Below are 17,785 nucleotides of genomic sequence, written 5' to 3'. Positions count from 1 at the left end.
TAGTACGTGTTTATTTTTTAAATACCGACTGACTCAGTTACTGAGAGTACTAATTATGCAATGAGTGACGGGGAGTTTAGAGTGTAAAGTAGGAATGTTGAATCAAAATCACAAAAATTCTGTAAAATGCCTGAAAGTGTTTTTGCTCTTGTTTCGTGCTCTGTAACTGCAGTGGGTTGAGGGTCATTGGTGTCATTTCTAGTGCCTTTAAGATACTGTTTCAATGTATAAATGGGCCTTTAGAGACTTAAAGACAGATGGAGAAAAGTTTCAAAATTTAATCAAATACCTTCCAGTTACAAAGCACAGATGTTCAGGGTCAGGAACACACAAGTGCAGCATTGCTGTAATGTGTCAGCTACCGCTGCTGCTGTCAGAATAACCTAACCACTTGCAGGTGACTCAGAAGAAGGTGCAAGAATACCAAAAGAAAAATTATATAATAATTTGCCTACTGAAAGTTCTTCAATACATTCAGTCACTTGCTGTAAGTACTTATATACAATTTTTAACTTTACTTTTATATCAGCAAGTGAGACAATGACAGATGCTTACATTATTAATTTATTTGGCCAATGGCTTTTCAAGTTTTGCAAAGGTCTTGGGCCAAGTGATAACACCTGGGAATAATTTTCATGGGGTAATTGTGCATCATGAAATTCTTCCTTTTAATTAAAAGAAAATTACAGCCTTTAAACTTCATGAAGCATGCCCCATTTTTGCCTAAATGAAAAAGATTAGCATAGTTTCTTTATGACATTTAAAAAATGTTTATTATGATGCTTTTTTCTTGCTATTTCCTCTAGTATATATAATTTTTTTAACTACTGCAGTTTGAAAATCCTTTTTGCTTTTTAATGTTTCCTTTAAATAACTGGGAAATCCCATGCAAAGACTGATCACTTAATGTGTTTGTGGATTTTGTGGTTTCTCCAGTCCTGCTTTTAAGCTGCTAGGAACCTCTTGCAGATGTATTTTTATTGAGCACTGTATACATTAGTAAGAAGGACTGCTTAAGGATCATGTGATTTCCTGGGGGCAATCTCACACGAGCATCCATTGGGCATGACTCAAAATTTATACTCAAAGGTATTCATATATTCAAAGGTATCTCCGTATACCTTCTAACCAATGCATGTTCCCCTGCCTTACTTGTGCTCTCCTTTTTGTTTTACATGCTCTCTTGCATATTTTCTACCTCTCTCCTTTGTCTTTCCCATTCTCCTCCATTCTCCCTCTTCCCAATTCAACTATGTCTGCAGGGGCTTATCTTAGCCTTTTAGTTTGTGTACTCCAATTAAGTACCTATACAGCTCAAATCTCTTAGTGTTGATGCAGCTGATATGAACTACTTCACTTCTTGAGTGTTCACTTCCTGTTGTGGGGGCTGGAGGAGGAAGAAAACAAGTTACCCCCACAAAAACGATGTTTGTAAGATGAACTGTGTCCACACCTGAAGCACTTTGCCAGCGTACATAAAACATCATTATTATCTCTCCCTGACCCACTTAACCCCATTTCCAGCCCCATTCGAACACGGAGGGGCGAGGGCTGGTGTGTAGCTCTAAGCGGCTCCTGGGGAAGGTTTCACAGAGTGAGCTTCAAGAGAGCTTTAACCTGGAAGACGTTTGGAGCATCTTATGGAAAATCACTACCCGGTGTCTCTCCCTCCCCTCCCAAACTCACAGACAGCATACATAGCGATATTTATTGAAAGTACCAAAGGCATGAAAGAAATGGAGTTTCTGCTCCTAATGATCTGTAATGCCCACGTGTGGACGTCTCAGGGAAGAGGTGAATTCTGCGGACGGGCACCTTCTTTTCTCCTCAGAGCTCCTGCTCACCTTCCCCTCAGGCTTCCACGCATCCAGCAAAGCCACAGACCACGTTTCGCAACCTCTCGGCATCGAAAACGAGGAATTCCGCTGAACCTGCCGGCATGAGAAAAAGTAAAACAAAGTAAAATACCACAAGTAAAATAAAATTGAGCGACGCGACCCCCACTTACCCTGACTTTGGGGAAACACGGAGAGGAACGCACGGACGGCTGCGGGCGCAGGGACGAGCCGCGCTCAGTGGGAAAGAGGCCGGGGCCGGGCTGCCCTCTCGGCCCCACACCGGCTCCTGGCAGCCAGGGCGGCAAGAACGGAGATCGCAGCCCCGCTCCCCTTCCCCCAGGCGGCCCCTCGGGGGCGGGCGATGGCGACGGCCCGAGCCCATCGCCGCCCTCCCGCCCCGCGGGGACCGCCCGCCCCTGGCCGGGCCGCGGGCCGGGTCCCGGCGCGCCCCGCCGGCCTCTCCCCGGCGGCAGCGCCGCATGCGCGGGCGGGGGGGGGAAAGAGAGGAAGCGGGAGAGCACCAGATTCAAATCGCTGCTTTGGAGGGAGGGGAGAAAACTGGGGGAAGGAGAGAGCCCGGGGGGAGTGGAGCGGTGCGGAGGAGGGAGGAGGAGAGAGTGGGAGGGGAGTGTGGAAGACTCTAAGGGAACGCGGCAGAAGCCGGGAGAGGAGGCACGGCAGACGGCTAGGGCAGGCAGGGGTGTCAGGGGAAGGACAGGGCGGCTTTGGGCACCCACGGCCGCAGCGCCGGGCACCCGCCCAGGCTCGCCCACCCGCCGCGCTCCACCCGCCCGCCCGCCTGCCTTGCCTACCGCCGGCACCATGGTGGACAGGGGCCCCTTGCTGACCTCGGCCATCATCTTCTACCTGTCCATTGGAGCGGCGATCTTCGAGGTGCTGGAGGAGCCCCACTGGCGCTCGGCTACCGACAACTATAAGCGGCAGAAGACGGAGCTACTCAAGCAGTTCCCTTGCCTGGGCCAAGAGGGGCTGGACAGGATCCTGCAGGTACAGTGGGCGCCGCCGGGGCTGGGGCCGGGGGGTGCCGGCGGCAGCAGCAGCAGGTGCTGCCGGCCGCCCTGGAGCGGAAACCCCCGCGCCCGTGGGCGGGCAGGCTGGGGAGCCAGCCGGGACCCGGCACAGCCCGACCGTGTCTGTGCCTTCACAAAGCCCGATGCCGAAAGACTGTCCCTCGAGCGGGAGCGTAGGGAAACCTCTTAATCGTTTCTAACTACTTAATGATAGAGCCTTTAAATGGGTCCGCGTTGCCTTCTCTTTCCCTCCGAGTCCTAGGGGAGCTGGGGGTTGATTTCAGCGTTAGCTGGCCGGCCCAGAGGTGCCGCCCGGAGCGTGCTCCCGCCCGCTGCTCAACCCTGCGCTGTGAATGCGGCTCTTGTTCTAGCACCCGGGGTGGCTCCTTCTGCCTCAAAAGATGTTGTGTTAAGAGTAAGGGAAGGTGAAGCCAAGTGTCTCGATTCTCCTGTGTTTGGTCTGATTTTCTTCCCTTGCTCTTTTTTTATTTCTTCCTTTACTAAATGCTGGAGAGGTGCCTGGGGGTCCCGGAGGTCAGTCGGGGTAACTGGGGGAAAGAGTGCACGGCTCGCACGGAGGGATGCTCGCAACTCTTGCGCTGTTATACTCTAGGAGACTGACTTTTTTCCAAGCCATAAGGAGTTGATAATCGTCCTGTCTCGCTCATCTGGCAGAATGCCTCTTCAAAACTAATTATTATTAAAACTAATCGATAGCGTGTATTAAATCCGAGAGCAATAGTTAGTGCCTTATGGATGTAGAATCCGTAAAAAAAAATTCGTCGTGGTAAGCAATAGTGAAGTATGAAACACAGACTGCCCAGATATGTGGGGCTCCAGTGGTGGGAAACGAGCCGTTTGGGACTTTTTTTTCATAAATGTTTATACTGAGTAGATCTTCTGTTCATTATGTTTTGGATTTTTTGAAAATTATTTTATTTTTCAAATTCACTAAAAGTCTATTAAAATGCTCAAATACAGAAGAATGGCAAAGTGGCTCATTAGTTTCTTGGTGTAAACTATAACTGCAAGCTTAGAAGAGTATAGGTTCTTTATCCTAAAAGTTTATGGTTTAAGTTCCCTTTCTTCAGTTGGTAACTTCCTTCTGTCTGCTTCAGATAGCAGAGCTTTGTGGTGGCAGTGTCCTTACCATCTTAGTGTCCTGTTAAGTGTCTTTGTGGTATTTAGTGGAACAGGTGGATGGAGGCTTGAAACTATAAAGAGATGTTGGAAAATGAAAGACATGCTATGTGTTTGGAGTCTTAATGAAATCTTATTCAAGATTATATCCCAAACCTATTTTAATGTCCTCAAAAAAACCCCCGTTGTTTGGATTGGGATGTGCCTGACATGCTTAACTCTCTGTAGACATTATGCAGAGTCCACATTCTGCCTCAATTTAGGATGAAAATTATGTTGAAATGAGGGAATCATTAGGGGGTTTTATGTTTGTTTGTTTTACCCCATGATGCATATCACAATGAATCCTGAAGCAGCAGAAAGTTGGAGGCTTTTTGGTTTTGAGGTTTTTTTCTTAAAATACAAGATGACGGTAAAAAAAAAGTGGAGGGCTTTCCCTCTACAATGCATTAGCCCCTGGTGATAGTCTCTCGTACGTGGTTTGACGTTTCCCTCTGCACTTCTTCTAGTCAATCCTACTTTCCATGTCCAGTCTTGCTGGTCTGATGAGCCCCCAGAGATATTCTGTTGTCATCTTAAGCCTAGGTTAGCTGAAATGTAAATGCCTTTATTCCACTGTTACTGGTAACTGCAAACTTTACTGTCTGCTTTCTTTTAGACATGTAGTTTTGTGCCTGTTCATATTCTTTTTCTATGTAAGAAGTGATGGGAAAGAGGGGAGTGTGTTGCATCTGACAGAGGACGATGGCAGGGTGAAATCTAACCTAGCTGAAGCTAACTGTGAAGGGGGAATCGTGTAAGGACATCAGGATTCTGTCCTGAGTAAGCTGTAAAGTGTATCAGAGATAGTCTTTGTAGTTGTCCTTTCTCAGCCACTCACTGCTGCTTCTGTTGGGTTCTACCGAATCTTTAAAGCATTGCTAGCATCTCTTTCACAAATCCTGATCATCCTCCTCTCTTACTAAACCTCCAAATTTATTCTCTTGTAATAAATCCAGAACCTTGTTGATTTGAAAAATGGGCTTTTAACACCTCCCCACCCATCCTCATCCCCTCTTCTCTCTTGTTCCTCTAAGCCTCTTCTTCCAGCTTCTTCCACAGACTCCCTAAATTTGTTTTGGGATTTTGCGTGGTTTTACTCATTTTTCCACTGTTGTCTCTGTTTTAAAAATGTGATTTCATCTTGAAGCCTTTTCTTTCGTAGTTTTTGGTCCCCACTGATACTCATGTGACTTTACAGAGCCATGTTGAGCTTTGCTGTTACTTCTGTGATGTTCTATTTAAGACCCCTGTATAAAACATACTGGATAAAGTTCTTCAGCAAATATCACCAACTGTAGAATTTTAAATGGGTGTTAGTAAAACGAAAGGATGCCAAGAAATGTTCAAGTTGAACTAACAATACCAATTTTGTTTCCAGAAGCAGCCTGAAAGGTGACAAGGACTGACTTATTCAGAGACCGGTCTCTCTGCTGCCCTTGTTCCCCACCCAGGTTAGCTCGTGTGTTCCTTTGAGCCTAATGCTAGCTGTAAGTGCAATGGAAACTGTGTGGAATGACTACTAAGCTAGATCTGTAGCTTCAAAAGACAAGTAGGTTATCAGCACAGATTCTCAGCTCACGTACAGACCAGTATCCCTGTACCAACAGTTCAACTGATTATTAAGTGGGCTGTACTTGGTCAAATACTGTCTAAAGTTTATTTTCTGTAATAAAAATTTCACAATGTATTACAGTAGAAATACACAACAATAAATGTTTATTGAAATTTGTTTAACACACTTGTGGAAATTTACAAGCTGAGTATTGTAGGATATGCTAAAAAGAAAGCCTTTTTCCTCCATCCTGAGAAATGCCTAAAAATAAACTTGCTTAAAAGTGACTTTTAAGAAGCGTCTCTCTTGTGAATAATCCATTTCCTTTTTATTGTCAAGAGTACCATATTACATATCATAACTGTAAGAGGTAAAGAAAGTACTTACACACTTTTTGGAATAACGCTACATAGACCCTGATTTTAAAGGTGACTCACCCTGGGCAGTGTGTAGGCTGGTTTCTGCCTGTCCATGTTCTTCTGGGTAGAGCTGACTGCTCAAATGTAAATGTGGTTGAGATGCCACATTATTTAAGCCTCCAAAGACCCTTAACCACAACTGTGTACTGACACAAGGAACTGTGTAATCTCCCACCTCTACGTACAATTACTCTGGAAGAGAAATGTCTCATAATTCTTTGGAATATATGCAGAAATCAACATTGTTAGTATTAATGTCACTATACCATATTTATCTTCATTGTAGCATCTTAAAAGTAGTGTAACAGCTTTGTCTGTTGATACAAGTCTATGGCTTGTCATTGCCACTTGTTTCAGTGGTCTTAAGTCCTGGGACTCTTTAGGAAGGGCAGCAAAACAGGGATCCAGTGATGACACCTTTATCTACCCTACTGTGGGAGGGAGTTTGGAAGATTGAACCAAATACAAGGTGATTCAGTCATTTCCCTCTTTTTCCAGTTCCTTACTTTTACTCTTTATTGCTCCATTGTGGTTGTGAAACATCAGCTTAATGATAAAGGAGCTATTCATGCAAGGAGGTGCCCTCTTGACCCTCGTGTCTGTTCACATGAGCAAAGGTTTGCCTACCCTGAACCACATCTTATTTACTGGGAAATCTTTTGCTTGCCCACCAGTCATTGAAAAATGATACGCTTCCCATTGATAAACATCAGGGCTAGTGGAAAGAAAGGGAACCATTGGCAGATGAGTGAAAATGGTCACTTTCAAAACAGCAATAAAATGAAAAGAGAAACTGCTGGCTGTGTTTAGGGGAAGTAGTCAAACATACTGACTATGAGAACAAATAGTTGATGTCTTCATTTGAAAAGCATACAAGACTCTAAACAGTCCTGAGATATAACTTAAGAAACCTAAATGTTTAGAATTAAAGCCCACTGCTGTGAACAAACATTTTAGAAGACTTACAAGGGTTAGCTGCTGGAATATACGTGGCACATGGCTTATGGTAAAGGAAATACCAGTTAAATGTATTAATAGTAGTTTCTCCCGGTTTTTTTGAAGTTTCTTCACTTTCCACAAGTTCCTACAGGTGCATTTCCACAGTTTTGACTTGTGTTTGAAGATGGTGAATCTTGCTTCTAGCTTCGAATATTCTTGGAATTTATCTTAAATTGTGAAAAATTAAGAACATTCTCTGATTCTGAACATTATTTCCCACATTGCTTTACTTTCAAGCTGCTCCTTCAAGGTTTAAATCTATGTCCAATAGTTTTGAGAGAGTCTGTAAACTAGTTTTCTTAAAAACTTGAACTAGATTTTCAGTGCTTTGTTCAACATTTAACAGAGGTATGGGCTTTTGCTTAAGCTTTGTAGAGTGATTTGGTTTTCAGTGTAAAGTTAATAGGGACAACCTTTTCATAATATTTCCCCTTTTTTGTGCTCTTCAGGAGATGCATAAATGAAATTCTAGACTTACTTGGGTTTGTTTGTTTGCTCTTTACCTTCCTGGTCCCTTCTGTTGAAGATATTGAAGGTGGGGTGGATAAATAGGGGACTGAATTAATTATCTGGAATGCCAGTTGACTTGTCTCTTTCAGGACTAAGCGTTTTTCATAGGCTGAACAAAGCAAAGCTGAGCATCTTTCAGACAAGTGACTGCCAATAAAACGAAGTTTTTTAGCTTCTAATATCTTTCATATCAAAACTTGACAGTGTAAATTAAGGCTTATACCTGTGAAATAGGTATTCCTAGATTTTAAAATTTTTATATCTTTTAATTATGCATCCTCTAAATTAAGCAGGCATAAACTAAGATGAAAATGTAGGACCATTGTCCACAGCTGACTAAGATGCCTCAGAGTGTGAGTTATGGATATTGCCACTGCAACATTAGAAAATAATTGAGGACAGTCAGCACAGAATCATTTAGGTTGGAAAAGGCCTGTGAGATCATAGAGGCCAACCTTTGACCAAACACCAACTTGTCAAGTGGACCCTGGAACTGAGTGCCATGTTCAGTTGTTTCTTGAATGCCTCCAGGGATGGTGATTCCACCACCTTCCTGGATAGTCCATTCCCATGCTTAACAACCCTTTCTGCCAAGAAATTCCTCCCGATGCCCAGCTGCATTGCCCCACAGCTTTTCTCTGGGTGTTTCTACGCATAAAACCAAATGTAAGCAGGCATGCTTTTCTGTTGTGTTTTGTTTTTTCTCTTTTCCCTGTTTAACCATTAAATTGTTTGAACTTTCTTGGACCATAGTTAAACAAAGCTGATAGTGCATACACTGCAACTCTGCTGATGGAGCAATAGCAATCGATCAGAAGCTATAATTTTTCTGCTGTGGGCTTTTCCTTTTTCCCATTACGAACTCAGTCTTTGAGTGTTCCTAGCATGCTGTCTTTCTGTTACCTTAGAACTGAATGTTTGTGTTACCTTACATGTTACCTTCTGCTACTAGGTGTGTTTTTGGCAAGCTCTGCTCTAGAGACCGTGGCATGAAAGTAGTTCTTCAAGTTATCAACAACTTGTTCTATGCTTTGGTTCATACTGATTATATGGTTTTTGCAAGATACCTTCTGTAGCCAGTGACGATACAGTTAATGATGATGTTGTACTGATTTCCTTTTTTAAAAACAAATTGTTGTTTTTGCTATTAGTACTAATTAAACACAATGAATTGTTTTGCTTTTCTCTGAATGCTGTTGACTTTCAGAACCGTTGTATTCCTTGCTGGTAGTGCGAGTAGATGTCAACACAGTAATATACAACCCAGAAACAAGCTGGATTACAAATGACAGTAAATAATCTGATCAGCTGGGGAGCAAAGGAGAATGCTTTTGCACTTTGGTGCTGTGGATCTGCTGATCACAGTGCCTGTGATTTGCAGAGGTTTTATTTTGTCCTGGCATTTGTTTGATTCTATGGATTGAATACATGTAATTGCGTAGTTAAATTTCTTCCAGGAGTAGGTTGGAGTAGTCTGTCTTTGGGCTTTGTTTAGTCCATACTGAGCTCAGATCACAAACTGAGTCTGCTCTAATATGTAACAGAATGTGGTAGCAGGAGAAGTGGAAAAGTTGAATTCCTCAGTTAAATTAAAATCCCACTTGTGGTCACGCCTGAAGCACCTGTGGGGCTACAGACATCCTCAGGGGAGCGACACTTTGAGGCAGATTGAACTTTTAAAATAAGCATGCAATATGTACTCTGCATTTTTGCTATCTCTTGTCTGCTGAGGGTGTGCCTTGGGCTTGAAGGAGATTTTTTTTTTTATTTTCTGTCTTGATTCTGTCAGGTCCCTCATCAGCACTGCTGGTTCTAGCATTACTAGATCTTTTCTTTAAAAAAACAGGTTCTTTAGCAGGGAACTTCAGACTGGCTGTTTGTTTTCTGTGTCCTCCCATCTTATGTTATCATGGAGTTTATATTGGAGTTTTTAGATTTTACTCTGTTAGTTATGTACTTACCAACACTTGAATTGTAGGCGGGAGCGATTGTTCCTAGACATGTATTGCCCTAGTAGCTCTATTTACAGTTAAATCAGTAAGGAAGTTATTCTCTTTTTTTTAAAATTTTTTTTTCCTTGCATTGTGTTGTGTGAACTCAAGTGGATCAAAGACACTCTTGGGTGCAGAATAGCTCCTGAAATGTTTTAAAATCAAACCTCATACACTGATTTTCTTAAGAGAAAGAAATGTGAGTGATAAAAAGGAAGTAGGAAACAAATAATAGGTTGTGTTTCCTTTTCTAACCATATGTGTTTCTGTAGTGTTTCTTGCAATGGACTTAGTTTTTTTAACCTCTGTTGTGGGATCAATAGCTACAGATCAGCCAGTCTGTAGGACTATATTGCTGCCTTAATGAAAAGGTAGGCACAGTTTGTGGCTGAGCAAACTGGCAAATACTAAACTGACTTTCTTCTGTGTCAGCATCTTGCAAATTCTGCGTAAGCAGTTTCCAATTGCCGAAAAACAAGACCCAGACCTGTGTGTCTCTTTGAGTTTGCAAGAGGTGCAAAAATGTCCCAAGCTGGACCTATCACAGGTCTCTGAATTCTGATACTTACTAAAAACAGTGACAGTTACCATTCATTTGGACTGTAAAGTAAGTCATAAGATTGTCAGATAATGGCAGCATGTGAGTAATAGATGATGGAACTTGAAAATAATTCTGCAAAGGGTTGTGAAGGTCCCAAGGTAGAACACATAGTCAGATATGATGCAGCATTTTTGATGGCCTGGCTAAAATATCAAATTATCAGTGATGATTTCTTTGTGTGACCTCCCAAATGCTCATATTGCTGCTCCTCTTTGCTACTCCCAGCCTACTCCAAAGGAGTAAAAAAGCTTTGGAGGAAAGTTGCTCAAGAATCATGTTTGGTCCCCCACTAGAGAAATAGCAGTTTGTAAATAGGTTAGTTCTGACCTGTAATGGAAGTGAGGTTGATGAGTGTCCTCCAGGCACCAAAAATACAGGAGAGGTCTTTGGAGCTAAGTAGCTGTACAAAGAGAAGGGGTCTAATACCAACTTCTCCCTTAGCCTCTCTTGCAGTAGTCTGGCTGGAACGCTCAACGTGCCACATGCTCAGCTCTTACAGTTGCTGTTAACCAGCTACAGACTGTAATGCAAATATGTTAAAATCAAGTTAAATAGTTGATCTGTGATAACTTACCAGTTAAGGCTTCAGGCCTGTCTAAGTGGTGTGTACGTGACTGTAGAATGACCAGAGGGCAGTCAACACTTGCCTTGTTGGCACAGGGGTTTTTGAAGGGCGCTGGAGTTTATGCTTCACTCTTTCTTACGTTTTTATCAGTGCACTCTGAAAGTTTTTGACTTGTGTTGCTATCAATTGTCCTTTTAAAATGTGGCTTTCTTGCTTCCAACTTTTTAAATGGCTTTTCAGGTGGAAGGCAAGGGAAAGGAGAGAGGGCAAAAAAATTTGAAGTTGCTTCTGTTTAGCAGGAAACAAAGTAGCCATCTTTATTGTGTCTCTATGTTATTTGTTACAGTAATAGTAGATTTTCAGGTAGTGTTTTAAGTGGATTGTGACTATAGGATAGCAGTGCTTTTTTCATGAAATTGTTACATAGTCTCTGCAAGGTGCTAAAGCTGTCAACTTGATTAATGAAATGAGAATAGATGTCTTTATCTTATATTTTGGGGAAGTAAAATATAGGTCAAACTTTGAGAGTGCCTTGGCTTTATTTGCATTTTTTAATAATGCTTGTTCAGCTCTGCTACAGTTAGACATTTGATTATTTGGACAGATGTCCTCACAGCTGACTGCTTCTTGTCTCCTAGCGGAGAAACACTGTCATAAAGTAGTCACACACTTGGTGCTTTCAGCTGAATTCTGTGCATCTTAGAAAAACCGTCTCACTTATTTGAGGTAACTGCAGCTTTTCTGTGGTTTTGTTGACTCCTTGAGTGTCTTGTATGAGCAGCTTTTAAGCTTGAGGGTTCTATACTTTGAAATGTACGAATGCTTCCTCTCAGCTTCTGAGAAGGTAACAGATGCTGTTGAACACACACAGATGTCAGTTGCAGGAAATCCGGGTTAGGAAGGAAAAGAGTAACAGAAGGCAATAACTATGGTACTTCTGCCAGTTGAGTGGATAGTCTTGCCTTTACTACAGAAACAAGAAGATGACAAAGTGGTTTGTCTTTCATACATCCTCAGGGATGGGGCACAGAGTCTGTTAATTACCTGCCACACATCGATGCTGTACATTACTCTTTGCCTGTTTGTCTTGTGTTAGCTGTTCAGGGGAAACCTGCAAATGTATGGGAAATTTTGTGAATCTGAAAGTGTGCGTGGTTGGGTAGTCCATAAGTGGAGAGATTTTTCAGTTTACTAAGCTTACTTTTTCACTTACTTAAAATCCTTTCTACAGGATATATGCAATTTCAACTTTACCAATGGGGATTGACCAGGAACTAGATGTGGTACAGGACTGAAAAGACTATTGGAGAATTATTAAAGCGTATTTGTTCTGCTTTCTGTTAGTTAGTGGTTGGAAGCACCCTTGGTAAGAAAGCCCCTTCTGTGTACTTATTAATATAATGCCGAATGTATTAAAATAGCAGAAGATTGTATTCCAGTGCATGTGTTATGTGTGTGGTTTTTAATGTTATACAATTCCTGCAAAAAAAAAAGGGGGGGGGTGTATATATGCTGACACAAATGGGTTTAAGAAATACTCTAATGCACAGCCAGCTCTTAGCAGCAAACTGTTGTTATTGGCAGTCTAGTTCACTCACCCAGCAGAAGAAATAGACTAGGTAAACCAAGCTACTACAAGTCTGAGAGTGTCTAGGTCAGACTGTTTCCTAGTGTGTTATCTCAGTTACTGATCACACTTCATCCTAGCCTGCTGCAACTGTGCCACCAGATCTCTGTATTTGAAAACATACAGAACAGCCTCCACTCTTTCCCCAGTCCTCCTCAAAGATCAGTCTTGAGTTAATCTAGTGTTGAAGAGATTTGTAGTAAGTAACACAAAAACATTTTATTTCAGGTTAAGCCCTAAATACATAATAACAGAAATCTCAAAGCTAAGAGCCTTTCTGTGGCAGGTTTTTTTGCCCCTGTTAGACCCCTTAAGATAAGCCTATCACCTTGCTATTCTTACAAAGCATCCTGTCCCGGTTGACATTGGAAGCGTGCCTTGCCTTGCCTCCACCTCCTGCTGCCTGATACAGGAATGATATAGGGAGATAGACTGGTGTGGTTGGGGTTATGTAAAGTTTTTGGTTGACCCTGGAAACCTGCTTGCTTGTTTGGCTTAACAAGGTTGGATAGTGAAGGTACAACCCTCAAGAGTTAATAGCCAACAGTGTGTCTTTTTCTAGTTCCTGTTCTGTAGTTCAAAAGTCTACCTGATTAAAATTGCTGTTACAAGTAGTACTCTGCTCCACCCAAGTCTGTCATTTTTGGTGGTTTTTTTTTTTGTTTGTTTGTTTGTTTTGGTTTTTTTTTTTGAGGCTGTTGGGACGAGCAAGATTTTTATTCTAGCATGTGTAAGCTCACTGAATTGTCAGAGAAGTAAGTTGTTTTACACGGATGTGCCTTTTTTTTTTTTCACACCTGTTTCTCCCTAAGATAGGTTGTTAAATTGGAAATGAGGCGTGTGATGCTATTAGCATGCTTTGGCAGCAGCTTCTACCATGTGTTCAGAGAAACAAGATCTTTAAAGTTGTATTGAAATTTGGAGGTGAAATACAAAATGCTTGTGAAACCAAAAGTGTATGACATTTTCCTCCTAGTGCCTAAGAAACAGAAGTGTTTAGAGTGTTCTGAACAAGTAGCTTTCTGTAAATTTCTTAACCTGAAGCATATTTTAATGCATGGCTATAAATGGGAGAGAATGTAGTATGGAGTGTTACTTTATGCTTCAATTCAGCCACTGAGTTGAAAATCTTATTGGGCCTCTGTAAGCAAAGCTGTCAAGCTTGGATTACTTGTGTTTTGACTTGTCCTAATTAACTATTCTTATACACTGAGAGCATGGCGGGTTGGGGGGGGGGGGTGGCGAGAAGCTTCATTTTAAACTCAGTTTCCTCTTCCACTTCTCCTGTGTAATATCAACATTTTCTGTCCAACCCCTCTGCATCTAGTAAATTCACCTGAATAAACTGTGTTTTTATTGACAATAGGTCTGTTTTGGTTTCATTTAAATCTAGTTAAATCAATTGCAACTGAACTGAAATGTATTATTTTGGAAACAGACTGCTGCATGGGTTACCATCTGCTTATGCAATCAGTACCAGCTCTGTTGCAAGAGTCTCATGCAAACACTGTCTGGTTCTAACCCTGCCTAACATAGGTCACCAGCTGGTGTGAGGGCTTGATTAAACTCTTGACTCTTCTGCTTCCACTTTCTTATCTCTGAAATGGGGACAACAGCGTTTTCCAAAGCCCTTCTAAAGGGGAGTTGGCTACATTAGTCACCATGCATGTATTCAGATAGGAAGGAAGCCAGATCTGGTATTATAGATTATTCCAATGTCTTAATTTCAGCTGATGCAACATAAAAGTTGTTGAAATACTTTTTTTTCTTTTCCCCATCCAAGGCAAAGTGTATTATAAGCATATTGGAACAGAAGCCCACAAAATTAAGCTATACCAATGAAAGCTATGACATAGTCTGATAGGTTTTATTCCTGAATGAGAATGATTGTGGGCCAATGAAAAGCAGGGACACTCAGCATCTGCAGAACAGCTGCAGTTCTCATGCAGCAATAACCTTTAGCTAATTTGTCTTCAAAACATGTCTATGTGGAACTTGGGAAAGTGAAAAGGAAACATTTCTATTACTGCATTAATCAAAAGAGCAAGAGAATGCTGGTAAAGCTCTGAATATGCTTTTCATCAAAATAGTTTATTAAGTAGTTCATAAAACTGGAGTCTAGTCCTGAAATTAATAGGAAAAAATCCTTATAAACTGCTAAATTCTGTAGTCATGATCTACCAAAAAAACCAGATACCTCTTCAAAACTGTTGGTATTTATATCCATTGCACATAAATCGAAAGGAGAAATAAAATTAAGCAACATTAGTTTGCTGAAGCATAGGATCTGCAAGTATCACAAATAGGGAAGCTTCAGTATTCAATTCTGCAATGACAGAATAGTTCCAGTTAACTTATTTGCTGAATTAAGAGTTTTACTTATTATTTAACTCTGCAGAAAGTCACAAAAAGGAAATAACCTTGTTGATCTCTTTCCATTAATATCCCTCACATTGTTTGTCCTATGAATTATGACTTATAGGAAAATTAAATGTCCATGCTATACATCGTACACAAGCAAGTCTTAAACAGTGTACGCTGTAAAAATATTGACATGCCTCCAGGAGGTTAATTTCCCTACAGATTCGACCTTTTTTTCCAGAGGAAACAGTAACACCTTTTTGTACTTCATAATAGAACTCCAGTTGTTGAAAATGTTTTTCATGGACTCTTACCACCTAAATCTCAATGGCTTCATGTTTCACTCTAAAACCAGAAACTACTCCAAAACTTGGGGGGTTATTGCAGAATTAATTAATTCATTACAGTAGTTTAGCCCTTGTTTTCTTTTTTACACATCTGGTCCAGGAGGTCCCTAATCAAGCATGTTGCTAGCTTGTCGTTATGTCAGAGAGGAAATTAGCAGCAGGACAGCACTGGTTGGTAGTGAGGGAAAGCTTTATTCCTTCAACTGTAATAGTTCAATTTGCCAAAACCCCTCAAAATTCACCATGTAGCATCTTACAACTGCTCAGTTTGTGATCAGTGGCGTTAAGTTCACTTTCTCTTCATGGCTTGATTGCATGCTTGATTTCATGGTACAGAAAGAGCAACAAATATTTCCAAAGACCTGACTACTCTGTTTTTCTGTCAATTCACGTGAGCAATGCTGGCTTGGCCTCAATTTGCCATAGTGAGTAAGTGTGCTTAGGTCCAACCCTGTTTGGGCTGAACATCCTTCTGATTTTATTCTTGAATTTTACTGCATGAAAAATGAAGCCTTAATTTGGGACATTCCTTTCAGTAAGGGTAGTTTGGGAAAGTAATGAGGATGCTTTCCATGAGGATGAAGAAAGGCAAAACATAGAACTTGTTGCAGACCATGAAATAAATAAGCATTATCCAAATCATGTCTGGGCAGACTACAACAGGTTTCCACAAACACTCATGTACACAGTGTGAGGACTTTTTAGAAAACACACGTGTGTTTTGACTGAAAATGTCTTATACTGCCTATTTTTAAAACACTATTTTGTAAAATAGATGCTTATGGTGGAAAGCTGCAAAGACAAATATAACTCTTTTGTTGCTTCTTACAAAACAAAAGAGCAAAATTATAGAATGGTTTGGGTTAGAAGGATCCTTAAACATCATCCAGTTCCAGCCCCCTTGCTATGGGCAGGGACACCTTTCACTAGACCATGTTGCTCAGATTTGTGTTCTGTTTCCATTGTCAGATAGAATATTTTCATGCAAAATTTGCTTAATCCAAAGAGGCCGGCTCTTGTGTTATGTCTGTAGCTGTAGACGTAACAGCCATCTGTAAACCTTCAGTAGAATAGCACTTGGTACAAATAAGGAGTACAGATTATCATTACAAAATCAGTAATCTTGACTTGGACTTCTTTTCCCTGTGGTCTTAAGATAAGGCTTCACAAAGTCAGTAGGGAAATGCATCCACCTTGTAGAACCGCTGGTATATTCAGTAAAGGAAATTATATGTATTCTATATGGCTCAAACCTTACTTAGAGACCTTCTTGTTAGAAGTCTGTCAAGAGAAAAAAATAAATCAAGCTTGTGCTGCAAAACATATTAGTCTTCTATTCATCAGTAGAGTTGTTTCTTTCCAAATCATTTGGTTTGCCCTTAACCATTTATCTCTTGACACTTGGCATTGTGTCCATCCTTGAGGAAGAGCTCCTGCCTGCCTTTGAACAGAGCCACAGAAAATGGTAAAAGAGTAAACACTTTCTCCCAACGTCTCTCTGAAGAAATCCTTCTCTCTTACTAAGAGGGTTTTACTAGAGGACAAAAATATGCTCCCCAGCGTACTATAGTAGTACTAAGGATTCCAGGTCCAAAATCTTACCTCTAACACCGTATTGCAGAAATATTTACATTAGCAAAACTAATCACTGTTAATCTGGATCTTGGTTTAGGCAGGGAGGTTCTTGTACGCTGCCATGCTGAATGCTTTGATTAACAGCTATTGTCTGGTTGAGAGCCTGTTTTAATTTGCAGCTTAGTTTCACTCAGCCTTATTTTTTTGTTGTTTATTCTTATACTGAACTGACTTTTTGTTTAAATGGCTTTTGTTTGTGGTCTCGCATTATAGTTTCTGATACAGTACAAAGAAAGCAATGCTATCTCCTCTCACCTTTATTTTTGCAGTGCAACTTGCTTATCTTCTTTAAATAAAATTGATGACAAAACCTATGTTGTTCTCAAGGGCAATGAGGTCCAGTTTCAAGATCCGGAAGTTTTGGAACTCTTCTCTTACTGCAGGCTAATTCAAGGAGAATTTAAGTTCACAGCATAGACTGAAGCAGGAAATTAAAGAAACTAGATGAATTTTAAACTGTATTTTGCTAGTCTGTTCACTTTATAATCAAACTAAAGTCAAATGGTTTTTCAGTGGTTCTCTTCTACAGGCAGGCACTTTCTGTTATTAAATCAAGAGCCTTTCCTGGAACTACTGTTTTTCTATTAATTTTCAGATATTGCAAAAGTTGGGGAGCTAGGAGAGTTAAGTTTGATCTCCACCCATTTGCTTGTCCCACAGGAGATAATTCGCTCATCATTTCAATGGGGATTATTTCCCAGGATATTTTCCACTAACTTTAAAACTCTCTGTCTTTGTTCTCCATGCCAAGTGACACATAAAGAATGTGCACTTGCATCTTGGGAAGCATCATATCCTCAGGAAAGCTCTCTTGATTAGGTTTATTACTCAGCTGTAACTTTCCCTGCAAAACTCAAGGATATCAATACACTTTGTGATGTTTGTGTCTGCCTTGGAGGGAAGGAAAAGGTGGTGGTGCTAGTTACCAGCACTGATTAAGCAGCTAATCTTGCAGAACATTACACAGTACTAACACTGTTTCTCCAAGTAGAAGCAACCCTAAGGAGTTACTATATGAGTAGTCTATATGAATTACTAAAATGCCCAACACATTAATGTCTGGTTTTAACTGGGGGGTAGGAGGTGGTGGGTGGAGTGTGCAAAGGGGAAAGTAGGAGAAAACGATA

At 41.0% G+C, this 17,785-nt stretch overlaps 1 protein-coding gene and 1 long non-coding RNA gene across 2 annotated transcripts in view; one reads left to right on the top strand and one right to left on the bottom strand.

Annotated features, from left to right (window-relative positions):
- Positions 1–1,694: 1,694 nt before the first annotated feature.
- On the bottom strand, positions 1,695–2,368 carry LOC136286638 (uncharacterized). The gene is made up of 2 exons (XR_010719967.1): positions 2,009–2,368; positions 1,695–1,931 (listed from the first exon to the last, which is right to left on the bottom strand). It is a non-coding gene; the product is annotated as an uncharacterized lncRNA (long non-coding RNA).
- Positions 2,369–2,441: 73 nt separating this feature from the next.
- Positions 2,442–17,785, top strand: part of KCNK5 (potassium two pore domain channel subfamily K member 5) — a 35,371-nt gene continuing 20,027 nt past the window's right edge. Inside the window, exon 1 of the mRNA XM_066178430.1 lies at positions 2,442–2,846. Within this exon, the coding sequence (XP_066034527.1) occupies positions 2,661–2,846 (186 nt within the window). The 5' untranslated portion in view covers positions 2,442–2,660. The remainder of the gene's footprint in view (positions 2,847–17,785) is intronic.

Source organism: Chamaea fasciata, unplaced genomic scaffold (assembly GCF_029207755.1).
Source record: "Chamaea fasciata isolate MVZ Bird 193981 ecotype frontalis unplaced genomic scaffold, bChaFas1.0.hap1 SCAF_3, whole genome shotgun sequence".
NCBI lineage: Eukaryota > Metazoa > Chordata > Aves > Passeriformes > Sylviidae > Chamaea > Chamaea fasciata.
Note: the sequence above shows the minus strand (reverse complement) of the source record. Positions and strands in the feature narration are given on the sequence as shown.